Source organism: Nelumbo lutea, chromosome 6, assembly GCF_056320005.1.
Source record: "Nelumbo lutea isolate HS-2025 chromosome 6, American lotus-T2T, whole genome shotgun sequence".
Lineage (NCBI taxonomy): Eukaryota > Viridiplantae > Streptophyta > Magnoliopsida > Proteales > Nelumbonaceae > Nelumbo > Nelumbo lutea.
In genome coordinates, this window is record NC_142689.1 from 18,915,998 (window position 1) to 18,939,415 (window position 23,418).

Here is a 23,418-nt window from a genome sequence, read left to right on the forward strand (position 1 = left end):
CCACCCCAACCGACTTGGTGGCACAACAGTGTCCGCTTTTGCAGGATAGGTCTCCCCAGACCGACCCACTGGCTGTGAACATTCTAAACTAACGCGAGTCTCATTAAGTATCCAGTTTAAGGGTATTACACATAAACATATCAAGGGAACATGAATCAAATATGTATTTTTATTCATTTACAATAAACTCATAAAGTACATCATCTTGATTGAAGCTAAGGGCATACAAAACTGTCTAACAACTCCCACTTGCACTTAGGTCCAATCAGGTACTAGCCGGAGTCCCATACTTTCCACATGTTTCTCAAACACTTTCTGTGACAGTGGCTTAGTCAATGGGTCTACCACATTCTCCGCTGATGCTACCTCTTAATATCATCCTCCCGTAGGTCCAGTTTTGTCATACAATAGTGGAATGGGTGATGTGCTGAATTCCAAATTCAGGAATGAACACCTTCATTCATAAGGCAGCCTCACTTACGGCAATGTGTTCGGCTTGGGTTGTGGACTGTTAATTTGCTACTCAGGGCCCCTGTTTGCTGACATTCAGGAAACAGCACACGATCCTATCGTGAAAACATATCCAGATGTAGACTTTCTATCATCTGGATCCGATTGGAAATCGGCATCTGTATACCCTTGGATCTATAGTGAGCTACCATCGAATACTAGACAAAATTTTTTTGTCCTTAGAAGGTACTTAAGTATGTTTTTCACAGCAGTCTAGTGCTCCTACCCTGGGTTGGCCTGAAATCTGCTTACTACACTCATTGCCTGAGCAATGTCAAGACGAGTGCATAGCATGGCATACATGATGCTCCCTACGGCAGAGGCATAGGGAACGTCTTTCATGCCATCAATCTCCTCAGAAGTCTTGGGAGACATCCTCTTGGAGAGAGTGACTCCATGCCTGAAAGGAACATTTCCTTTCTCGGAGTTTTCCATGTTGTATCTTTTGACTATTTTGTCAGTGTAAGCAGATTGGGATAATCCTATTATCCGCTTCGATCTATCTCTATAAAGTCGAAGACCCAGTATATAGGAGGCTTCTCCAAAATCTTTAATGGAGAATTGTTGTGAAAGCCATACTTTCACCGTAGTCAACATTCCTACATCATTCCCAATGAGAAGAATGTCATCTACATACAGAACCAAGAAGGTAACCTTATCTCCACTGTACTTCCTGTAAACACAGGGTTCATTCGGATTCTGCTCGAAATCAAACGATTTGACAGTAGAGTCAAAATGGATGTTCCAACTTCTAGAAGCTTGCTTAAGTCCATAAATGGATCTATTAAGTTTACATACCGTGTTTTCCTGACCTACAGCCATAAAGCCTTGCGGCTACTACATATAGATATCTTCAGTAAGATCTCCATTCAGGAATGCAGTTTTGACATCCATCTGCCAAATCTCATAATCATGGTATGTTGCTACAGCTAGCAAGATCCTAATGGATTTAAGTATGGCCACAGGCGAAAAGGTTTCCTCATAATCGATGCCCTCTTTTTGAGTGTACCCTTTCGCCACCAGACGAGCTTTGAAGGTCTCAACCTTACCATCGGGGCCCTTCTTCCTTTTGTAAATCCATTTGCAACCGATTGCTTTTACCCCAGAGGGTGGATCTACTAGAGTCCAGACTCCATTGGTCTCCATTGAGTCCATCTATGATCTCATGGCCTCCACCCACTTCTGGAAATCTATGTCCAGCATAGCTTCCACATAAGTCACGGGATCCTCCTCACTAGTCAAGGTTTCCACCAGGTAACTATCCCGGTCATAACCATAACGGACTGGTGGCCTGGATACCCGAGTGGATCTTCTAGGTTGGTCACTACCTGGAACTTGTGGGACATCTCCCACTGCTCCTGAGCTCTCCTCATCAAGAACAATTTCCTGACAATGGGTGTCCAGGATGTAATCGGTCTCCAAGAATTGGGCATTTTGACTGCAGAACACTTTCTGTTCACTTGGGTCATAGAATAGGTAACCTACAGGGCCTTTTGGGTAGCCTACAAATAGGCAACGGCTGGTCTTGGATTCCAACTTGTCTGCACTCGTTCTTTTAAAGCGTGCTGGACAACCCCAAATCTTCAAGTGTCTGACACTTGGTTTCTTTCTGGTCCAAAGTTCATATGGAGTGTTCGGAACCAATTTGGCTAAAACCCAATTCAGCACGTAAATCGCACTCTAATGCGTAACCCCAAAAGGATGTGGGTAACTCTGAGTGTATGAGAAGTGACCAGACCATATTCAATAAGGTCCTATTCCTCCTCTCTGAAACACCGTTAAGTTGTGGTGTAGCAGGAGGAACTAATTGTGATACTATCCCATTGTCCTTTAAGTAGTCCCTGAATTCGTTAGAGAGATACTCACCACCTCGATCAGATCGAAGGGCTTTAATTTCTCTCCCCAACTGTTTCTCAACCTCTTGTCTAAACTCTTTGAACTTTTCAAAGGATTCAGAGTTGTGTCTCATTAGGTACACGTAACCATATCGTGAGAAATCATCTGTGAAGGTGGTGAAATACACGTGTTGATTTTGTGTCCTAACACTCAGGGGACCACATACATCAGTATGTATTAGGTCAAATGCGTTTGTACATCTTTCAGGCTTACCGTTAAATGGTCGTTTTGTCATCTTGCCTTGTAGGCAAGGCTCATAGGTGGGAAGATCTTCTACAGTTAAAAAATCCAAATGACCATCATTTACCAACATTGTGATTCGGTCAACACCAATGTGGCCAAGTCGGTAATGCCACAGACACGTGGGATTAACTATATCACGGGCTCTCTTCTTGGGGATTTCAGCCAACGTAGTTTCGGTTATGTTAGTTTCTAGAGAAGGATGTAGAACATAGAGACTGTTCTCCAGTTCTCCATATGCGATGATTCTGTTATTTCTTTTAATAGTAATTGTATTATTAAAGAAGACAGAATAACCATCTACACACAGTTTTGAAACAGAAATCAAATTTCTTCTAAAATTTTGTACATAAAGACAATCTTTCAGTACAACTTTTCCTTCTCTAAAAATTAACTCCATAGTTCCTATTGCTGCGCTGCAACAGTTGCAGTAGTCCCCAAGTAGAGTGTAACTTCTCCTTCACTCAGCCTTCTGCTTACCTTGAACCCCTACAGTGAGTTACACGCATGAGTTGAAACCCCAGAGTCAATACACCAGAGTGCAGAAGCTACCAATAAATTGGTTTCTATAACACAAGTTTTGAAATTACCTTTCTTGGATTCCAGGTAAGCAGGACAATTCCGTTTCCAGTGGCCGGTCTTCTTGCAAAAGTGACAGGCATCCGATGCTTTGTCTTTCTTCTGCTTCTTGGGTTTGGCAGCCTTCTTCTGGGGCTTTCTCTTTACCTTCCTTTTCTTGCCCGATTTACCTGTTTCAACAAGCATGGCAATGGGCTCATCCTTTTTAATCAATTCTTCAGCTCTTTGCAACATATTATTGAGCTCTTGCAAGTTGACGTTCAGCTTGTTCATGTTATAGTTCATGATGAATGGATTAAAGGATTAAGGTAGAGAGTTGAGAATAGCATCAATCTGTGTTACCAGATCCAGCCCGGACCTAAGAGCCTCCAGTTCATTGATATAACCCATCATCCGGAGACAATGGTCGTGAACTTGTTGGTTCTTGGACATCTGCACGGTCATGAACTGTTTCAAGACCTTCTGTCAAGTAGAACGATTCTACTCTTCGTACATTGTCTTAAGACTATCCAACACGTCATTGGCAAGTTCGATCTGATCGAACTGCCTCTGAATTGGATTGTCCAAAGAGGCAATGATATAGCAGCAGGCAAGGGAGTTTTTCTCCTCCCATTCTTGGTATTCTCGTCTACGGGTCTCAGAAGCCCTATCTCCCGGACAATCTGGGGCAGGATTCTTGGCTACCTTATCCAACTTTTCAGAGGTTAAGACCAACATAAGGTTCTTGTACCAATCGGCATAGTTTGGGCCCTTAAGCTTGTTGTCGTCAAGAAGCTTTGCAAATGATCCGTTTGCCATTTTCTAATAAAATAGCAAACATCAGTCCACAACCTAATTTGATTTATGTTCATTTCATAGATATGGATTTTAATCTACGTTCCATTTCCATTTATTCATCTCTGAGATTTCCCTCCTTTCTCAGTGACGGAGACTATGGGTTGTCTCTGGAAATGTGGGAAATCACATAGGGTGCATGGAGCAAACTGTTTCAGCTGCATAACCCCACCACCTTTCTGTGAAGGATCATATCCACTCCATATGAGTTTTCCCTTTGGCCTCTGTCAAACAAGGTTTAGAGTCGTTTTCAGGTAAACCTTTCTGTCTAGTGAGTGTTTACCCATCATATTCGTGAACGCTAAGGTACCGTGAGAGAGTTCCCATTTTCTGGTGAAGCCCCTCCCACATCGGTCTATGACGCCCCTATCATCTTATGAAACACTTAGACAAGCCCAACAGCAAATGGATAGCCCATTTTCTGGTGCGTTTCCTCATTGCTGAAGGACCCATCCTCATGCTAATGATGGAAGGCCTTTAGAGAGTTCATCATATGAATCTCCCTATCACTTGCACTCATATTAATTGGAGGGAACAGTTAATTACGCCCTATTTTGATTTAGGTCAAACCAAAGTGGCTCCCACTGACTTTCATAAAGTTAGATTTCGGTGGGCCTTAAATCGGTTAGGGTTCCGCACGTAACCTCTTGATGAGGTGTGGGGCCCATCACTGAGGGAGGTCATCCAATGACCAAAATGGACATCATGGTAATGATGTGCATTCAGCCATGGTGTGCACAAGAGCCACTATCGAATGAGCATGGGCCAAGCACTTATGGACCATGTACGCAACACATCACACATCCAAACATCTCATGCAGGGATAAATTGATCCAATCAATTAATTATCTGTAAGGCCCATTGGAAGCCCGTTAAAAATCCATAATATTAACCATTAATATTATCTAGGTATATGGGTTGAATTAGGGTTACCCAGCCCATATAGCTTTATCCTTTGAAGTGGGGCTTTTAGCAGTATTAACTATTTAAAACTGGGCCTTTACAGGTTGGGCCGAATTAATCATTTAATTAAATATCAATCCTCATGCCCATTAGTGGGAAAATTAGGACTGACTTTCATCCTTGATTAAACCCTAGATTTGGTCCAAACAGTTTGAACCAATCTTGGTTCGAATGGGTCTAGGGTTTGATCTTTAATTGAATCTTTAATTTAAGAAAATAATCTGAAATTAAATAACTGATAAAAGAAAATCAAGAATCAGTTAATCAGGGTTGTTCGCACACTCCATCCTGCAAAACAGAGGTTAGATCACAGATTGCAATTTTACAAACTGCAAATCGTAGATAGCGAATGTCCCATCTGCGAAATCTCCTTCTCTGCACCGCCATCTTCGATCCAAAATAAAATTAAATAGAAATCTTATTTATATTAATAATTACATCATATCGAATGCCTATACATTGAGTCTAAAATTAAAAAAAAATATATTTACAGACCAAATGTAATAAATAAATCAATAAACTGCAAATCTTGCAGTTCTCCCTGTGCAAACCAAGAATTTGATCTCCTCTTGTACGAACAACCCATAAATCAAGAAAATCATAAAGAACTATTCTAAACAATAATCAGATTTATATAAAATTAATTTCAGATTATTTTCCCATCAATTTTGGGAACAAATTTCCCAAAACCCATATCTGCGCAAATTGGGTAGAACGCCTTCTCCCTATTTGCGCAGGTTCAGACCTGAAACAGAATGGTTCAAGATTAGAACATGGCTCTGATGCCACTGAAGGGATGGAAAATCTATTACATGGATGCCCAAAGATTGTGGAATAGGGGGGTGAATTTCAAAAATTTTTCTCTCCCTTCAACTCGGAATCGAATTCCCTATTTAGAAAATCATATTTTCAATGATCATTCTTGATCCATAAACTGAACCAGATCTGAACCAAAAGGAGTAGGGATAGATAATACCTGATACAGAGAAGTAGTATCTCCCAATTGAGGTGTTCATGCCCAAGGAAGGATTCAAAATCTGCTCCCACTGAAGATGGCGCAGTGCAGGGTGAAGCAGAATCAGCAGTGTTCTTCCAAAAGAACTTGACCCTTCTCAAGAATCACCTGGATGGCTTGTGAATACAACTCCCACCAATCTTTTCTCTAAAAGATTGGAATCAAGATCCAATCTTGATTTCTCCCAAGAACTGGAGATCGAACTGCTGTAGGCGACGGCTGTAGGAAGGAGGCAGCAAGAGAGTATTTGCAGGGTGCAGAATTCTCTCTTCTATAATCTAAGCTCTGAAGACAATGATCTTTGGATTGCATTGCTTGTCTAAAGGCTGCCGCCCCCTCTTCCTTTTATAGACTTAAAGGGATCAGCTCCTAATCCCATTAGGAGTTGCTAACCCAAATCATATTTGCATTAAAAATCCCTTTAAGTGATAAGGGATAACCCTTATCTTATCTACAGATTAGATCAGCCATCTCATAATCTAATTAGGAGGTTTTCAGATCTAAATCTCATTTAGATCTTGAACTCTCTAAGTGGATAGGGTGTGGGCCCAATCCTATCAGCTGATCCATCTCAGAATTTGCCCCTTAAGTGACTAATCAAATTAGCCCAGTTCAAAATGTGCTTAAGGCCCATTTAAGGTTATGTATTCATTTAGCCTTCCAAATTGCTGCCCAGTTGGGCTTCCTTGTATGGCGTGGGACCCTAACATTGATCTACACATCATCCACATGGGTTCGGCCCAGCCTTTGTTACAAGGCCTGGCCGAATACACTGTTATGGACAGTGCACCCCCTGAAACCCATCAGATGGGCTCTATGGGCCCAACAGTTACCCTAAGTGGTCCTTGGGCCAAGCCACCTTGTAATACCCAGGGACTGTGGGCAGATGCAAGATTAGCCCATCATGTATTATCCTCAATGGTCTTACACTTAACCTCTCAGCCCATAATGATTATACACTGCCCGACAAGAAAGGACCTCTCCCTCGGCTGCAAGGAACAGTGTTGTACTCTCTGCTTATATGGATCCTGGGAATTAAAACCTTTTGCAAATCATTTCGAAACCATAATTTATATACTTTTATATCTCATATAAAATATATTTTGCAAAACAAATATCAACGATTGAAATCGCCTGTCGGCAGTCTTGGTTTCCATTAGTGAGAGTGCATCCCCGATCATTATCTTTGTCCGACAAAGGGATTGATCCTGTCACTATGATCGCCCACTGAGATGAATTCTCATATTGTCCCAACATACCCATGTTTTGACCCCCGCTAAGGATCTCACTGATTGGTACATCAAAGACAGCCCAATCCGACACCTAGTGCAGTATCATAATCGAGTCTAGGGGTCGGGTGTAACTTTCCAGTTTTGCCCATCAATCTCCAAGGTCCAGGGCAATACTAGAAATCTGGTCATGTTCAAAAATTCAATTAATACTATACTGTATGTGCCTAGGGTCTCACCTCGGTAGCTGAGACAAGCCACCCCAACCGACTTGGTGGCACAACAGTGTCAGCCTTTGCAGGATAGATCTCCCCAAACCGATCCACTGGCTGTGAACATTCTAAACTAACACGAGTCTCATTAAGTGTCCAATTTAAGGGTATTACACAGAAACATACCAAGGGAACATGAATCAAATATGTACTTTTATTCATTTACAATAAAAACTCATAAAGTACATCATCTTGATTGAAGCTAAGGGCATACAACATTGTCTAACACCAAAAGGGTCGAGTTCATTTTTCCAATATTCCCAAGCCCCAATCCTCCACAAGCTTTACTCCTAGTCACATTTTTCTAGCTAACTCTATGGTCCATCTTCCCCTCTCCTAACTCCCAAAGGAAATCTCTCATTAATCCCATTACTGTTTGATTGTTTGTCTTCTTGCAAATGTTAGAGTTAGCAGGAAGGGTTTTTTTCTTCTAACCTCAAATTGGGGTCCCATTCCCTTTATTTTTTTTTCTTGTTTCTTGTTTCTCCAACTCTTTTTAACTGGCATGGGGAGATTTTACATATTTTATTTTTTGTTTGTTGTTTCTTTGTATTTGTATTTCACTGTTTAAATAATTGATATGATTCTTTGGTCAAATTCTGATTGTGCGTTCTTTTGTTTAAAGAATGAAAGAAATTCCTTCCTCTCAAAGTGTAAGTAAATGGTGATTTAATTGAGTATTTGCAAAATGTAAGTAAAAGAAATAAGACTTAGAAGTCAATGGAAAGTTGGAAATGAATGGTTGCTAGAATTACATAAATGGAAACCATATGATGATTTAAATGTTGAAGCTACAATTTCTTTTGACCAGAATATTAGTATATAATAGCTCATAAAATGTGTTAATATATATAGGACTCTAGAACCTGAATTATATAAACGGCAACCATATGATGATTTGAATGCTAAAGAATTCCTAGTAGGGGCACTAGAGGCAAAGATCTATGGTCATGCACAAACATGGCTTGTGTGCCTAACATTGTGGAATGGCGCCTGCCCAATAAATGCATGATGTAATTTGGGTTTCTAAGTCTATAAATATGAGAATCATACAGAACCAAGAGATTCATTGAGTTCTAAATGGTTTTGATGGTGTAATTACCTATAGGGGGATAGATGTTCAAAATTGTAGTTTATGTATCAAAATTGCAAACAATTATCGGGTTGTTTAGTGCCAAATGGTTTCTAAGTTTGTAAACATATAAGAATCATACAGAACAAAGAGCTTTAGTGGGTTCTAAATGATTTTGTCGGTGTAACTATGATGCAGAGGGATAGATGTTTGCAACTATAATTTATGTTTCAAAATTGCAAATGATAATCCAGTCTGTGTAATGTCAGATGGTATCAAACTCTATAAAAAAAACTATTTGGTCTATGTAATGTCGGATGGTTTCCAACTCTATAATAAACCATCCGGTCTTCTCCATGTCAGATGGTTTATACACTTGTGGGAATCATATACTACATTATGGAATGTTGGGCTTTAAATGATTTTGAGGGTGTAAATGTTGTTTTATCACCTAGGGGGCTGAAATTTACAAGTGCAATTGAAGATTCAAAACTACAATATACCATTCGATTTATGTAATGTTGGATGGTTTCCAATTCTATAAAACAATACTCGATCTGTGTAATGCCAGAGGGTTTCCAACTCTGTAAAATACTATCCGGCCTGTGTGATACTGGATAGTTTCCAACTTTGTAATAAACCATTCAGTTTGTATAATGTTGAGTGGTTTCCAACTCTGTAATAAACCATCCGGTCTTCCCCACGCCGAATGGTGCCTAAATCTGTTAAACACCACCCAGATTATATCAGATAGTCTAGGCACAAGGTTTGTTCTTGTTGTTGACCCTATAAGTAGATATGTAGTTTGGGTATTAATCACAAAGATAAGCATTATGAGATTTATTCAATTATCCTGTTGTTTTAGCCAACCTGGCATTATCATTCACCACCTTCCTCTAGTACACTTGCTTTTAAGATGGAGTCGATGCTTCCCAACTAGCCATAGTTTGAATCGATGGAGTTGATGCTTCCCAACCAAATGGAGTCGACGCTTTCCAATCTGAAATCATTTGAATGGATGGAGTTTATGCTTCTCAGCCAACCGAAGTTTAAATCGATCAAATTGATGCTTCTTGGCCAGATGGAGTTGATGCTTCCCAATCTGAAGTCGTTTGAATGGCTTGAGGCACCAGATGGAGTCGATGCTTACCAATCTGAAGTCGTTTGAATGGCTAGAGTCGATGCCTCCAGCCAACCACAGTTTGAATGGATAGAGTCAAATTTAAACTTGAAGATGCTTCCAACTGAATCAATGGAGTCCAATTCAAACTTGGAGAAGACGAACAAAATATTGAATGTTTTTTGGATTCGATGGATTCTATTTTTACAAAAAGTTAATTTTGTCCTAAAAGCTTCATATTTTCTACTGCTCACTCAATTTTCTATTATTTCTAAAACACAATTAAAATTAATTGACCAAACTTGGTCAATTTAAAAAAAAAAAAAAAAAGTAAATTCGTATTTGCGACAATTCGGCCTGGTATGTTTCTTCCTATCCCCCAAAGAGTTGGCAGGCTTCTTCTCTTCCGACCCACGCTTAAACTATCAAGGTCTTCCCTTGTGTGGATTCCGCATATTCATGCCATACAGGAATCTGAAGACCCCTCCACCTCTTACACTCGTATTCTTCAGTGTCATGCAAGTACGAAAGAAGTTGAGCAGATTCATGCTCGAATCATCATCGAAGGATCCTCTTGGGACAGTTTCTACGCCACCCACCTCGTCAAATCCTACGCTAGGGCGGGAAATCTTCATGCAGCCCACCTCGTTTTTGAATTGGTTCCTAAGAAGACCGTCTTCCTCTGGAACGCAATGATACGGGCTTTTAGTCAAAGCCAATTGTGGTCAAAGATTGCTCAACTGTATAGGAGGATGGAGGAGGAGAGACTTGATCCTGATGGTTACACTCTTCCCTTTGTGATCAAAGCATTTTCGGCTCTTTTCTGTGTTGAAGAGGGGAAGAGAATTCACAGTCTTGCATGTCGAGCTGGGTTGGTCAATAATGTCTATGTAGCCACTGCTTTGATAGAAATGTATGCTACGTTCGACGAAATTGGTAACGCACGTTTATTATTCGATAGAATGCTCGAAAGGGATGCTGTCGCGTGGACTTCCATGATTTCTGGTTATATTGATTGTGGAAATCATCGTGAGTCTCTACGTCTTTTCAGAGAGATGAGATTGGGAACTGAGAAGCCAAACTGGGTCACTATTCTCACTTTAATCCCAGCTTGTGATAGCTGGATTCATGCTTTTGTAGTAAAGTCAGGCTTGGGTTTCTCTCCGGAGGTGGAGACCGCAATCCTCGATATGTATGCGAAAGGTGGGGATGTTGCGGCTGCTCGTAGTTTGTTTGACAACATGGCGGAAAAGAGTTTAGTTTCATGGACGGCAATGCTGAGTGGATATTCACGGAATGGATACGCTCATGAGGCTCTTTTGCTATTCTGTGAAATGCTTAAAGCATCTGATGTGAAGCCAGATGCCATTGTCGCTACGAGCGTTCTTCAAGCATGTGCGCAACTGGGCTATCTGAGATGTGGAGAGATTATTCATGGCTACATTATTCGAGTTGGGCCTCAACCACAGCTATTGGCTGAAACCGGTTTGATTGACATGTACGCAAAATGTGGAAACATAAAGGCAGCGCAAGTGATTTTTGATGGGATTCAAGATCCAAATATGATCGCATGGAGTGCTTTGATTGCCGGGTATGGTCACCACGGACTTGGTTCTAAGGCTCTTAATCTGTTCGAGAAGATGAAGCGGCAGGGGTTTGTCCCTGATGAAACCGCCTTCCTAAGCATACTATCTGCTTGTAGTCACTCGGGTCTTGTTCGTGAAGGGAAGGAGTGTTTCGACTCCATGTTGCGAGAATGGAAGATGATGCCAAACACGAAGCATTATGCTTGCATGGTTGACCTTCTTGGTCGAGCTGGCTTGCTGGACGAGGCATGGAATCTTATAAAAAGGATGGAGATTTCACCGGACACGAATGTCTGGGGAGCACTGCTCTCTGCTTGCAGGGTTCAAGGGAATGTTGAAGCTGCCGAGTTTGCATGTCGAAAGTTGATTGAGCTTGAACCTTATGATAAAGACTACATTTTGCTTCTGGCCAACGTATACGCAGGCAATCAGAGATGGGATGAATTGTCCAAGGTAAAATCAGTTTTGTGGAAGGGAGAGAAGAGAACACCAGGGTGCAGCTTTATTGAAGTGACGTGCAAGAGTGGAGGAGATTTGCCAGATTAACAGCGATCCCTGTCCTCTGGTAGAAACAACCAAGCGAAAGGATCAGCAGCTAAAACCAGGGGGCCTGAAGTAGGAAACTGGATCTTACCAAGGAAAGCCGCGGACTCGAATTTGTTTTCTCATGCGACAAGATAGGATTAGCTGAATGCAATAGCTCTTCAACAGGGTGGAATCAATGATAACATTCCACGCCAATTATAAAATATATGGGGCCTAGAACCATTCATCTCATTATAGGTTTCACGTATTTTATGACTGACTTGAAACCTGCTACACAGCTACCGCATTGGGCTAATCCAAATTCGCACAGCACAAGCCAAGAGGTTCTGCCATCGCACCAACAGGCAAGCACTAATCAATAAATTGGTCAGGCTCTCAGGACTACATGCCTAAGTGGTGGCTATGATTGAGCTACACACCTGACTGCATATCAGCATATTTATGTTGAGTTCTGATATTTCCCTTTTTAACGCCCAAAAATGAAATCATACAATAATTAGAAAGAAATTTGGAAAATGGAAGCAAAATTCCTTTTTCTGTCCGATTATAAAATGACCAAAGCTTGTTGTGTTCGGATAAGCTTCAGTATTTCTGTGCCCACTTTATATGATAAAGTGGGTTATTCATTTTTGTTTTTCACGGCTCAATGCTCAAAAGTACAAAAGTAAAAGTTTATCCAAACAGAGCCGTAACCCGTTTGGAAAGGCTGAAACTATGGTTGAGCTGCTTTTACTGAGCTGTTTTGGAAAGCCACTAAAAGAAAAGCTATATATGGTTTATGCTGTAAGATAGATAGCTACTTTGGGCTTTATATGTTTTGGCCAAAAGCTGTCACGTGAAAACCCTCCCTAAATTCAACAGTGGAGAGTGGATCATCCAAATACCATCATGCTAAACAAGCTGTAGGCTCTCCATGATATATAATTACCCCAACCAGACCTATGAAGGCGAGTAGCCATTGCAAAAACTAAGGGCATGTCTGGTTCAACTTTCATTCTTTTCAATAATGAAATTTTAGAATTGGCAAAAATGGATAGAAATGAAAAAAAAAATGAGAAAATATTGCTACAAACTAAATAAAAAATGAATTCTTTTGTGGTAAGAATAAGAATAAATTTTGAACGTTATTCAGTTACAAATTTAATTTTTATTTGCTTTTTTATCTATCAAAATAATATAATTATACATACAACACTCATCTGCAGATACATAGTGAAAACATGCAAATCCCCAACCAACAAAACACAAATCCAACTATATGGACCACATCAATAATACAAAATATAGAAAGCAAGAAACTTCAAAAATTTTGCATTGGGTTGCATAAAGAAAATTTAAAGGAAACAATTAGCACCAATTTAAAATTAATTAAGAGGAACTTAGTTCATTGAATAAGCAAATGCACAAATGAAGAAAAGAGCTTGAAACTTTCAAATAGAAATAGAATTTAAGAATTATAATATTAAAATAAAATTAATAACATGAAAAAGTACAAAATGTCTAACAATTTAATCAAACTGATAATAGTATATTCAATAAAAATAATAATATATTAAAAATCAAAATATAGTAAAACATCATATAATTGGGGCCTCATGTTGCTCTTTTTTTTTTCAAGAAGCGTTCTGTAGGCAGCCATAAACCGTCAGCCTAGGTTTCAAAAACCGTCGGGATAGATTTTCTTGACACAAGTGTGGCGTTCAATGTCCGTTGGCATAAGCTTTTACAATTGACCAACTGTCCATTCACTGACCAATGAACAAAGTTGGTCACCGACCATCCACTGATAAAATCTCTGCCAATGGTTTTTGAAACCTAGGCGGATGGTTTATGACCATCAATAAAGTTATTCTTTAACGAATAAAATTTTAAAAATAAGCAGCATGAAACCATTATTTTTTGTGCTACAAGTTGTCTCAACTTTTGTGCCATATACTCATTTTTCATTCTAAAATGAATGAGGCCTATGAAAAGAATTTTATAATCAAATGCTCTCATGTAATTCATTCTTGCCCGGCAGCAAACCAAAATAGGCCTGGCCTAAGGTAACATTTGGTTAGATAGACATTAAGGGGAAAACAGACTACGGAGATTTCCATTTGCCTCCATTTTGATGGGGAACAATTTATGGAATTTAACCAGCATAGTTTGATCAAATAAACGAAACAAGCATCATATTTGTAACTATGAAGTTTCCTTTGACATTCCATAACCATTTTACAGCATGTTTGATATCATTAAACATTAAGCCCAGTAAATAAATACATCAGTGAACATATGACCAATTATTAGAAACATTTAAGCATCGAAAAAACCTACTATCATTGATTTACACTTCAATACATTACCAACAGAAATCAGCAAAATTATCTTCTTAGCAAGAGAACATATTCCTCTGAGCTTACTCCAAGAAGAAACACTCCTCCAGAAACTTTCTTCTTTTCCTCCAAATCGTTTGATATTGCAAGAATGGTGACACCATGCCAGAAAGTCTCACTGTACTTGGCAGCAGGTGTTTCAACCACCTCACCAGAATCTTGATTGCCAAGCTCCTTAAATTCCAAAGCTTCAAGAGCAACTAACAGCCATCTATGCAAAAGACAGCTAAATTGACTAATAAGTACAGGCAGAACATCCAAGAGAGAAGCAGGGAGTGCTTGACTTGTAACGGAAGTAGAAATGTTTTCATAAAGCATTTGCTACTGCTCGACTGCCATTTTGTCATCCACAGTTTGAGGTCTCCATTTACGATTTAAGCTACTCCTTTCCAGGGTTTTCTGTGTCTTCAGTTTCTCATCAATCAGGCTCAGCAACTCCTGCAAGCCAACTCCCATAATGGCAGATGTTTCCACATGTTGAACATCTTGAGGTTGAGAATATGAATCTTTGCAAAACTTGTTCCAATCTTCTGAGGCCTTTTCCTGTGTCTCATTCAAAGTCTTGCATTCTTCTGTGAAATCACCTTGATTATCATCCATAACCTCTGGAATCTCCTCTGGAGACAACTCAGACGCAATACCATGGTTATCCTCACCAATAGGTTCAAAAGGTGACATCATATTAGATGCTACATAATCCTCTCCTGCATCTGAGACACTACCAGCTTCATCATCTTCACCTTCATCTAGAGACTTGTCAGTGCCAAGTTGACTTTCTTGGAGATCTATCTGAGAAGATTTTCCACATTTCAGTTGATATCATGTAGTTCCAAACCACCAGCAACAACACCACAACCAAATTCTATATCTAAGTTCCAATATTCTTTTTAAATCTTTCAAAGACATGTTAACCACCTCTTTGAAAAAGATAAAACGAAAGTGAAGATTGGCACCTTATTCCAAACTTCAATCATATTGTCAAGCTTCTCATCAGAGACTCCTATCTTCTGCAATACTTGCAGTACTGCAGACCGTTGCTCATCCAGATTGAGTGCACTAGAGTCTAGTACATGCTGCATCAGTTGCAAAATGAAACCTTTAGATGCTTCCCCAAGTTTACTGTGGCCAACATGGCCTGAAATGAACTCAGTTTAAAAGCCAGCCCGAGCATAATGAAAAGATCATTGCAGCAAAAAGGATAAGTGAGCATATAATATAGAAGAAAATTAGAACATCAGTTCAAAGGATAAGTGAACATATACAATATAGAAGAAAAATAGAAGGAACTCTTTTTTTTTGGTAGAAAAATATAGAAGGAACTCATGCATGCATTCTTTGCCTTGCAAATGGGGAGAGTATCCACATCTATTCTTCTCCTGCTTATGCTCATCTAAGATATGATCCCACGTATTCCTTCTTTTGGACTGGTTTGGCCTAACCCTCTAATATTATGGAAATTCTCAGCAATCAAATCCTTTGGAAGTGCTTTAGAGCATCAGTGCTTTGGAGCATTTGGGGGTGACCCCCTTGAGAACAGCATAGTAAAAAATGTGCACTGGTTGTTGAGTGGTAAAGAGCTCAAAGGACCGTCCTTTGATGATGTATAGAGGGGCTGGGATATGGTAGCAAGGACCTCAAACAGACAAAGAAAGCCAACAGTCAAGATCAAGTTGAATTTTGATGCGGTAGTCTTGGCAACCTGGGAACATCAGGCATAAGGGAACAGAAACCAACAAGATTTAACCAAAATGAATTTCTCGGACCCTTTAGGGATAGTGCATTACCCAAGGGCAGAGATTCATGCTCTAATTCAAGGACTAAAGTTGGCTTTCTCCTTGAGATGCACTAACTAGATTGTGAAAGGGGATTGCCAAGTGATTATCAGCTGAATGGAGAATGAGGCAGAAGGCCCCTGGTTGCTACGGCAGAAAACAAGGGAAGCTAAAAGTCCTGCATCAAACCTAAACTGCTCATTCAGATGGATACCAAGAGCAGCTAATAAATTAGCTGATAGGCTTGCAAGGATGGGGTTTAAAAGGATAGCCTTGTATGGGGATCACCTGGTCCAGGGACTGATACAACTTCGTAATTTTCCCATTTTGTTTTCTGTTTTTGTCAGCCTATGCCGCTATCCCTGTACTGTATTTTCTATATCTTTTCAATATGAAAGGAGTTATGTTTCTTTAATGAATAGAATTGATTGTTTACTGAAAAAAAAAATGCATATCTACTTTAGAAGAAGAAGAATCATGACGGCAATGATAATAGTAATAATAGGCCATCACCCAATGTTGGTCTCAGCTATCTGAGGTCTTGGGAGGGGTAGACTGGATGTGGTCCTAACCTTTACCATTTTTTGCACAAAGTGGCTGCTCTCAGACTTGAAGTCAATCCCTCTCATGGTCTCTCTCTGGTTTCTTCAATCACAGTCTCTGTTCCCCCCACCAACCAGTCAACTCTTCTTCATTTTAGTTTTTAGAATATAATTTCAGTTTCTTATTATTAAACAGTGGACCATTGCCCAGGTCATACAGTTAAGTGGTTAGACCATCTGGGTCAATGGTCTGTTGACCGATTTAATAGTTTTTTATAAAATAACAGGCCAGTCAGTAAACGGAACCAAAATGGTAACCAGTTTCTAGTCCGAACAGTTTAACTGCCCTGGTCAACAGAGTTTTGAAATCATTGCTTGAACCTGCATCCTCACACTTGCCAGCCCCAGATTTTACCATTACACCAAGTAATGCCCCAACAAAAACAAAAATAATTATAATTATAATTATAATAATAATAATAATAAAAATAAATTTTTGTTTCAGAGGAAAAGTTTATCCAAAGTCCAAATACCCCTTTAGTTTTATTTTTCTCTTTTTCCAATTATATGGCTGTGGCAACAGAATATCCCTGCTACTTTGAGGCAGGCATGTGTATGCATTCTTATCTGACTTGTGAGAAATTTATTCCAGAGAAACACTTTATAGAATCTAGAGATTTTGAAGGTAATTACTTATGAGGTGACTACCCAAAGGTTTTGTTAAAAACTTTTTTGTAGCTGGAGAGAGAGAGAGAGAGAGAGAGATTTCTTAGGCAATCTGAAATGGGTTATGTTCCATAGAAAATAAGGTACTTAATCAACAGATATCTATCCAATGAATTAGATATGCATTTCAACAGGTATTGTCCTCAATTTCAAAGAAAGAAGCTTAGTTCCAGCAGATTAAAAGGAGGGTAGGACAGTCATACCACAAGAAGGTCTGCTTCCACCACTTCTTCTAAGGTTGCATGAAACGCTTCCACTAACTGTAACGTAAAATGCATCGATTTGGAGGAATGGTCAGGCTACAAAAAATTAACAAACTGTAGTAAGTTGTGCAATACTCTCACTTCATAATTACCTGAACGGGCAAATCTGAAATAAACCCTACCGTATCACTAAGAAGCACTTTCCTCCTGCAGAATGGGCAGTCAATAGCTCAATTAAACAAATTTCATATATATATATATATCAGAAAGTATAGATGGAAAAAAATCTTATTATTGATCATACCCTGAAGGAAGAACTATACTTCTTAATCGAGGATCCACCGTTGCAAACAATCTGCACAAATTAAAATTGCATGCTGATATGCAAAATCCACACAAATAAAAAACCAGCAGCATAGATGGAATATTAAAGAATATAAACATTAAAATTGCAGGGGAAATAGTATTTAGAGGTAGACCTGTCATCACTGTATAGATCACTATCTGAAAGTGCATTGACTAAAGTAGATTTCCCCTGTCAGAAGACACCATCCAGTTAGAAAAGAGTTCAGTTCGGTGCCCCACACATGCCTCACATGCACATCTCAGCATGCATTGGGAACATCTCCCGTACTTGTCATCGGGAGATGTTCCCAATGCATGGTTGGGATGTTCTGTGGGGAGCCAATGAGAATTCATTAGAAAAGCCAAAAAGGTGTGATAACGATAACATATAAGCCCAGAGAGATCATCTGCATGATTGTATAAACAAAGGAGAAAAAACAGAAAAAGCAGAGACCAATACACAAAAAAAAAAGATACGACTAATATAGAACCACATACAGCATTTGTGTACCCAACAACAGCAACAGTTGCTAACCCTTGACCTTGTGAGCCACCACGCCTCTTGCGAGAAGCACGTTGCAGTGCCCGGGTCCGACGAACCTCTTCAATTAGGGATAGTAAATGATTCCGCCTCTCTAATATTCTGAGGAGTGAGGAGTAGAGTCCAATATACATTAGAATAAGCATAATATTCAACAGAGTGAAGAAAACATGTATCTTTACTATATAATGCTGCTACTTGCCTTGGCTTCACCACCATGCCAAAAACCTAATCCATTTATTTTCCTCTCTCTTCTCCATTTATTTTCCTCTTTCCACACTCATCACTCTCCCCCTCTTATTTTACACATACCAATGCCACTCAACTAGTGTATATATAAGAAGGGGCTAAATAAACTTTAATCCAAAATAAAAACATATGTAGTTTGGTGTGTGTCCCACTCTAATGTCAAAATCTTGTTGTTTATGAATTCAATTTAGAAAGTTAGCTCATATCCTTTAATAACAAATCAATTCTAATTTAGTTTCCTAAATTCAAAAAAAACAATACGAAGGTGGATAGTGGATCCCATTCTTCAAGATTATGTGGGTTGTTTAATTGTAAAACCTAATTTGAACTCCTAAATAAAATACAAAACTCCAGCATAATTGCTTCTAGACTTACCAACATGGATAGTGGGTCCCACAAAAAAATACATACATATAGTTTTCTATACTCAGTACATGGTCATTTACTTGTAATCATCAAACATAGCACCTAATGGAAACATCAAATCATGGCCTCTCCATGCTTGGGCGGGGTGAACCCAAGCATGGTTCAAGTTATATCTTTCATAAAGTCCTGAGTTGATGTTGACCCAATCCCTCATCTAACATGAGTAAATTTTGAGCTTCCAAGCCTTTAATGGTAAAACCCCGGGCTGACAAGTGTGAGAATGCGAGTTTGTTTCTGGGAGTGGCCACTTTGTGCACAAATAAAATGACAAAGTCCAGTCCAGCCCTCCTCCCAAGATCATAGATAACTGAGGCCAATATTTGGTAATGGCCTTTTTATATGACTATACAGTCTAGAAGTTCACTTGCAAAATGATGGAAAAGAACCTGAACCTTTAAACCACCTTGACAACAGTAAATTCATTAAAATAAAATGGATAAGATATCAAAGCTTCTAGTATAATTGCTTGAACAGAACTATGGACCACACCTTCGCCGTTGAAGTTGGAGTTCAGTCTCTCCAGCACCACTAGTAAAACCACGTCCCCCACTTCCTCTCCTGCATTGGATCAAATAAATTAGAATAAAGTTTTGATGAATCCAAGTCCAACTCAGTAAATGCAACACAACCACTTTTGGCTATGCATCCCTAGAACAAGCCATCCCACAGGGATATTTTTCAAGATTGCCAAAGATGAAATTGCTGATAGGCAGGGAAAGAACCAAAACACTAAATAAAAAAAAAATACAGTGCAAAATTCTAACCTCACATGAACATAGTGTAGACAACTGGTTTTGCATACCCAATTAGAGAAATGTACAAGCCACATAGTGTTTCATTTTTATTATCTCAAACAAAATCTTATCAATTGGAATATAACGTGCCTCTAACTTTCTTTTGTTTACAGATGCTACAAATTCTAAAATTGTTCTACAAAACTTCTAAACCCACCCTCGGGCACTGACAACTTCAGCTTCTCCAGATGCTCCAAAAGTTAGACGTCCATTGGGACCACGGACACGAACAAGCCTAGTCCTCTTGTACATTAGAGCTGCTAATTCTGACTGTTAAGTGAAAGAACGATATAAGTCAATGAGATATAGAAGCAATTCATAACATAATAATGCCTATGTCAAAGCATGAACCATTCCAAATGAATTTCCAAGTGTAAAGTCACTAATAATACCTGTAGCTTTGCTTCCTTTGTCTGGGCATGAGCATTGAATATCTCTATTATAAGGCCCACACGATCCAAAACAGGTTTCCCCCAAGCCCGCTGCCATTTGAGTTGGATATATGAAAAGTAACACCATGATCAGTGTCCTCCGGAAAGATATAAGTATAAATATTCAGCTTTTAATTTCAAATGGACAACTAAGTACAAAAATATAGGTTACTTAAACAAGTACAACTTACCTCCAAATTTCGTTGTTGAATCCCTGAAAGAATTGTGTTCACAAAAACTGCATCCAACTCATCCTGTCAACAAAATGAAACTATAACATTATGGTTGCTAAGCAGTACACACAAGCCACCAAAATCTTGGAGTTATCGAAAACCAGAAGTATTTCAGATACTAGAGTGTCAGCATTTAGGACAAATATGAATAATACAAGATGCAGAATTTATGTGGATCAAGAAAAAGACAAAGCAACCCATCTGATAAAATTTTAAATTGAAAAAATAAACAATCCGACTAAATGATTATGAATGTTATATTATAATTACAACACAGAGCAGAACAGTAGAATAACTACATAAAACATAAATAAATGATGGAAAATAATCCTCGCTTGCCTCTGACTCGATGGCATTTAGATGACATTTCACAGTGTCCACGGTCCCTGGTCCAAAATATGTGTCTAAAAAAACAATCAAACGGAACCAGTCAATTCAAAATTCATAGGCCTCAACAAGATCGGTTAATAAAATGTAGACCAAGTATATCAGTAATACAGAAAAAAAAAATAAATAAATACTCAAAGCAGAACACCTCACCAGCAAATTTCACATTCCAACATAGTTTTTTCTTCTTTTTTTTTAATGTTCGGCACATTCCAACATGGTTGCTAAAAGAAAAGGTTGGTCAACATGCTTCTCCAAGTTCAAACTATAAAAAAGTGAATCTACTAATCCAGACCAGATACATTCATTCTAAAGGAAAAGCCATAGGCCGGAAGTTCAATGAAACATAATTTCGAAATAAGAAACTAAAAAACGAACTTAAAACATCAAATTTATAACGAGTACATTGAGATGCACTAAGTTGAAACCTAAACAAGTCACCAAAAATTGAGTAACAATGAACCACGTTAAAAGAAAATAAAACACCGGTTATTACCGAGATTCCAGCAACCAACCTGCGTGCGCCTTAGACGATCTGACAGCGGGATTCTGAACAACAAGATGCGGCGGCAAATCCCTTTTCCCAAATTCACCGAGGTATCCATCTCGATGCTCTTCCAGGGAATTGGCAAGGTTCAGAGCTTCAGATAGCTTAGCCTGTAAAAGCGTATCGGGCCGCAGGCGAGGTTGAACGACGACCAGCTTGGGAGGGCTTTTTGGGTCTCTATTGTACACGAAATCATCATCGTGTTCATCTTCATTTCTCTGCCGCGACGAATGCGAGAATGGCGAAATAAGGAGAATGGGAATTGATGGATACGAAGGAATTGGGGACGTTGGGCAGACAGTAACCTTGTAGGAGATTGGACTGGGCTTCGAGCACAGCGAATGATGGGATAACGAGACAAGGGTCTGGGAGAGAGAGGTGACTGGAGCACGCGAGAGAGAGATGGTTCTGAACATATTGCAGGCCCCGTCTCACAACTTCAGAACTTCTCTTCCTGTTTGTTTCGCTCCGTTCTGTGTAATCAAAGGGCACCGTTCTGAATTAAATTCCGTGAAAGAGAAAACGAAAACGAAAGCCAACATCGATCGAGCAGTAGGAATAAAGATGTGGTATGATCTATTTAATTTTCATTGATTCAGGTTTTTTCTTCACAATACAACTCCTGCACCATAGATTTTGCCTAAACATAATATCTAAATACTGGGATCCCATCCCTGCAACTCAATTGAATGCCCATAGTTACCTCAACCTTACAATGCCATGTCTTATCCCAATTATATGGGGTGTTCTTATAAATCCTGTTTTACCAATCAATTATATTTAAAGCCATATCTAATATTAAACTATTAATACTTAAATCATTTCTAATTATTTCTATTCATATCCTTTTTGGTAAACTCAGATATCTTATAGCCCCTTTTATATATAACAAATCAATTCTAACTATAATTGGTGCTCTTCTATACACATACCCCTTCAATCCTATTGTTTAAACATTGCACTAGATAGTGTTCAGGGCTACCAAATGCGTTGGGTTTGACTCCATCAATGGTCATATTAGAGATTCCATTTACAAAAAAAAACACATGTTTGGCAAGCGTTCGAAGTTGACGTGAATTTAGAACAACAGGGAGGGCACTAGGCAAAAAACCTATATCCTGATCCTCTTCATCAAAACAAAACATGGACAACATGTTTTACCTTTTTCCTTCTTATTTTTCTTCCCTTTTTGAATTTCCTTAGGCAAATCGATATTTTGTGGTGGAAAACCGTTGAAATGGATTTTCTCCCTTGGTTCTTTTCTACCGAACACCTAGGCTGTATTTAGTTATATTTCCCTTTCTTTTCTTTCAAACCAAACACAGCCCACATTTTGGATTGAGAAAACATGAAGAACCATCAAGTACACAAAATACTTAAAAAAGAGAACTTGGGAAATAAAAGCCAAGAGTAATGCTTCCTATATACATACATGGAGAATCATACTGGCACGCAGATATCTCCTCAGAAAGGGTATTTGCCAGATTATAAGCAATGGAGAAAAGATCTATGTTAATTCTGACCCCTGGTTTCCCTCACATTGTGATTATGACTCAGCAAAGTGCAAAAGAAAATTATGGAAGCTAGCAATGGATCAAGAAAGGGTATGGGATGCTTTTGATCCAGTGGCTGCATAGGCAGTGTTTAGTAGTCCACTATAGAACCCTCAATCTAATGAGAAACCAAATTGTATTTGAGAAGGTGGAATCAAATCCAAATGCTACCACTGGGAATGCCCATGCTCAATTTTATGAAGCTAGAACTCCAAGGGTCTATTTGGTTTATAGTTGGAATCAGAAACGAAATGACCTATTCCTCTGTCTGTTTAGTTCAACTGAGAATTAAAATTGGAATTAGAATCATCTGGAATGGATTCACATTCCTAACAGAGGGGAGGGGATGGCGAAATGAGAAATTGCCATGCAATCAGGAATGGAAAAATTCCACCCAACCAAATGGTTGTTACTATTCTGATTCTGATT

At 39.1% G+C, this 23,418-nt stretch overlaps 1 protein-coding gene and 1 pseudogene across 3 annotated transcripts; one reads left to right on the forward strand and one right to left on the reverse strand.

Annotated features, from left to right (window-relative positions):
* The first annotated feature begins 10,030 nt into the window (after nt 1-10,030).
* Nucleotides 10,031-12,121, forward strand: LOC148847720 (pentatricopeptide repeat-containing protein At3g12770 pseudogene; annotated as a pseudogene). The gene has a single exon (XR_016101149.1). The product of XR_016101149.1 is annotated as a pentatricopeptide repeat-containing protein At3g12770 pseudogene (transcript).
* A 1,916-nt stretch (nt 12,122-14,037) lies between these two features.
* Nucleotides 14,038-22,006, reverse strand: LOC148847721 (GTP-binding protein, HflX). Of its 2 annotated transcripts, none has more exons than XM_088950050.1 (13): nt 21,405-22,006; nt 20,842-20,906; nt 20,461-20,523; nt 20,231-20,320; nt 19,996-20,108; nt 19,534-19,602; nt 18,327-18,471; nt 17,963-18,018; nt 17,788-17,838; nt 17,666-17,690; nt 17,484-17,579; nt 15,194-15,313; nt 14,038-15,029 (listed from the first exon to the last, which is right to left on the reverse strand). In XM_088950050.1, the coding sequence occupies exons 1-13, from the start codon at nt 21,850-21,852 to the stop codon at nt 14,562-14,564; spliced, it is 1,809 nt and encodes a 602-aa protein (XP_088806176.1). In that variant the 5' UTR covers nt 21,853-22,006; the 3' UTR covers nt 14,038-14,561. The 2 variants fall into 2 exon arrangements, with proteins under 2 accessions (XP_088806176.1, XP_088806177.1); XM_088950051.1 differs by having other exon boundaries at nt 17,484-17,540; nt 17,636-17,690.
* Between the last annotated feature and the right edge of the window lie 1,412 nt (nt 22,007-23,418).

Coding starts and splice junctions, on each gene's coding strand:
- LOC148847721 (XM_088950050.1), bottom strand. CDS start 21,852: ATGTTCAGAACCATCTCTCTCTCGCGTGCTCCAGTCACCTCTCTCTCC. Junction 15,314..17,483: donor TGGAAGCAGACCTTCTTGTG/GTATGACTGTCC, acceptor CAACTGATGCAG/CATGTACTAGACTCTAGTGC. Junction 15,030..15,193: donor TGATTGAAGTTTGGAATAAG/GTGCCAATCTTC, acceptor AAATCTTCTCAG/ATAGATCTCCAAGAAAGTCA.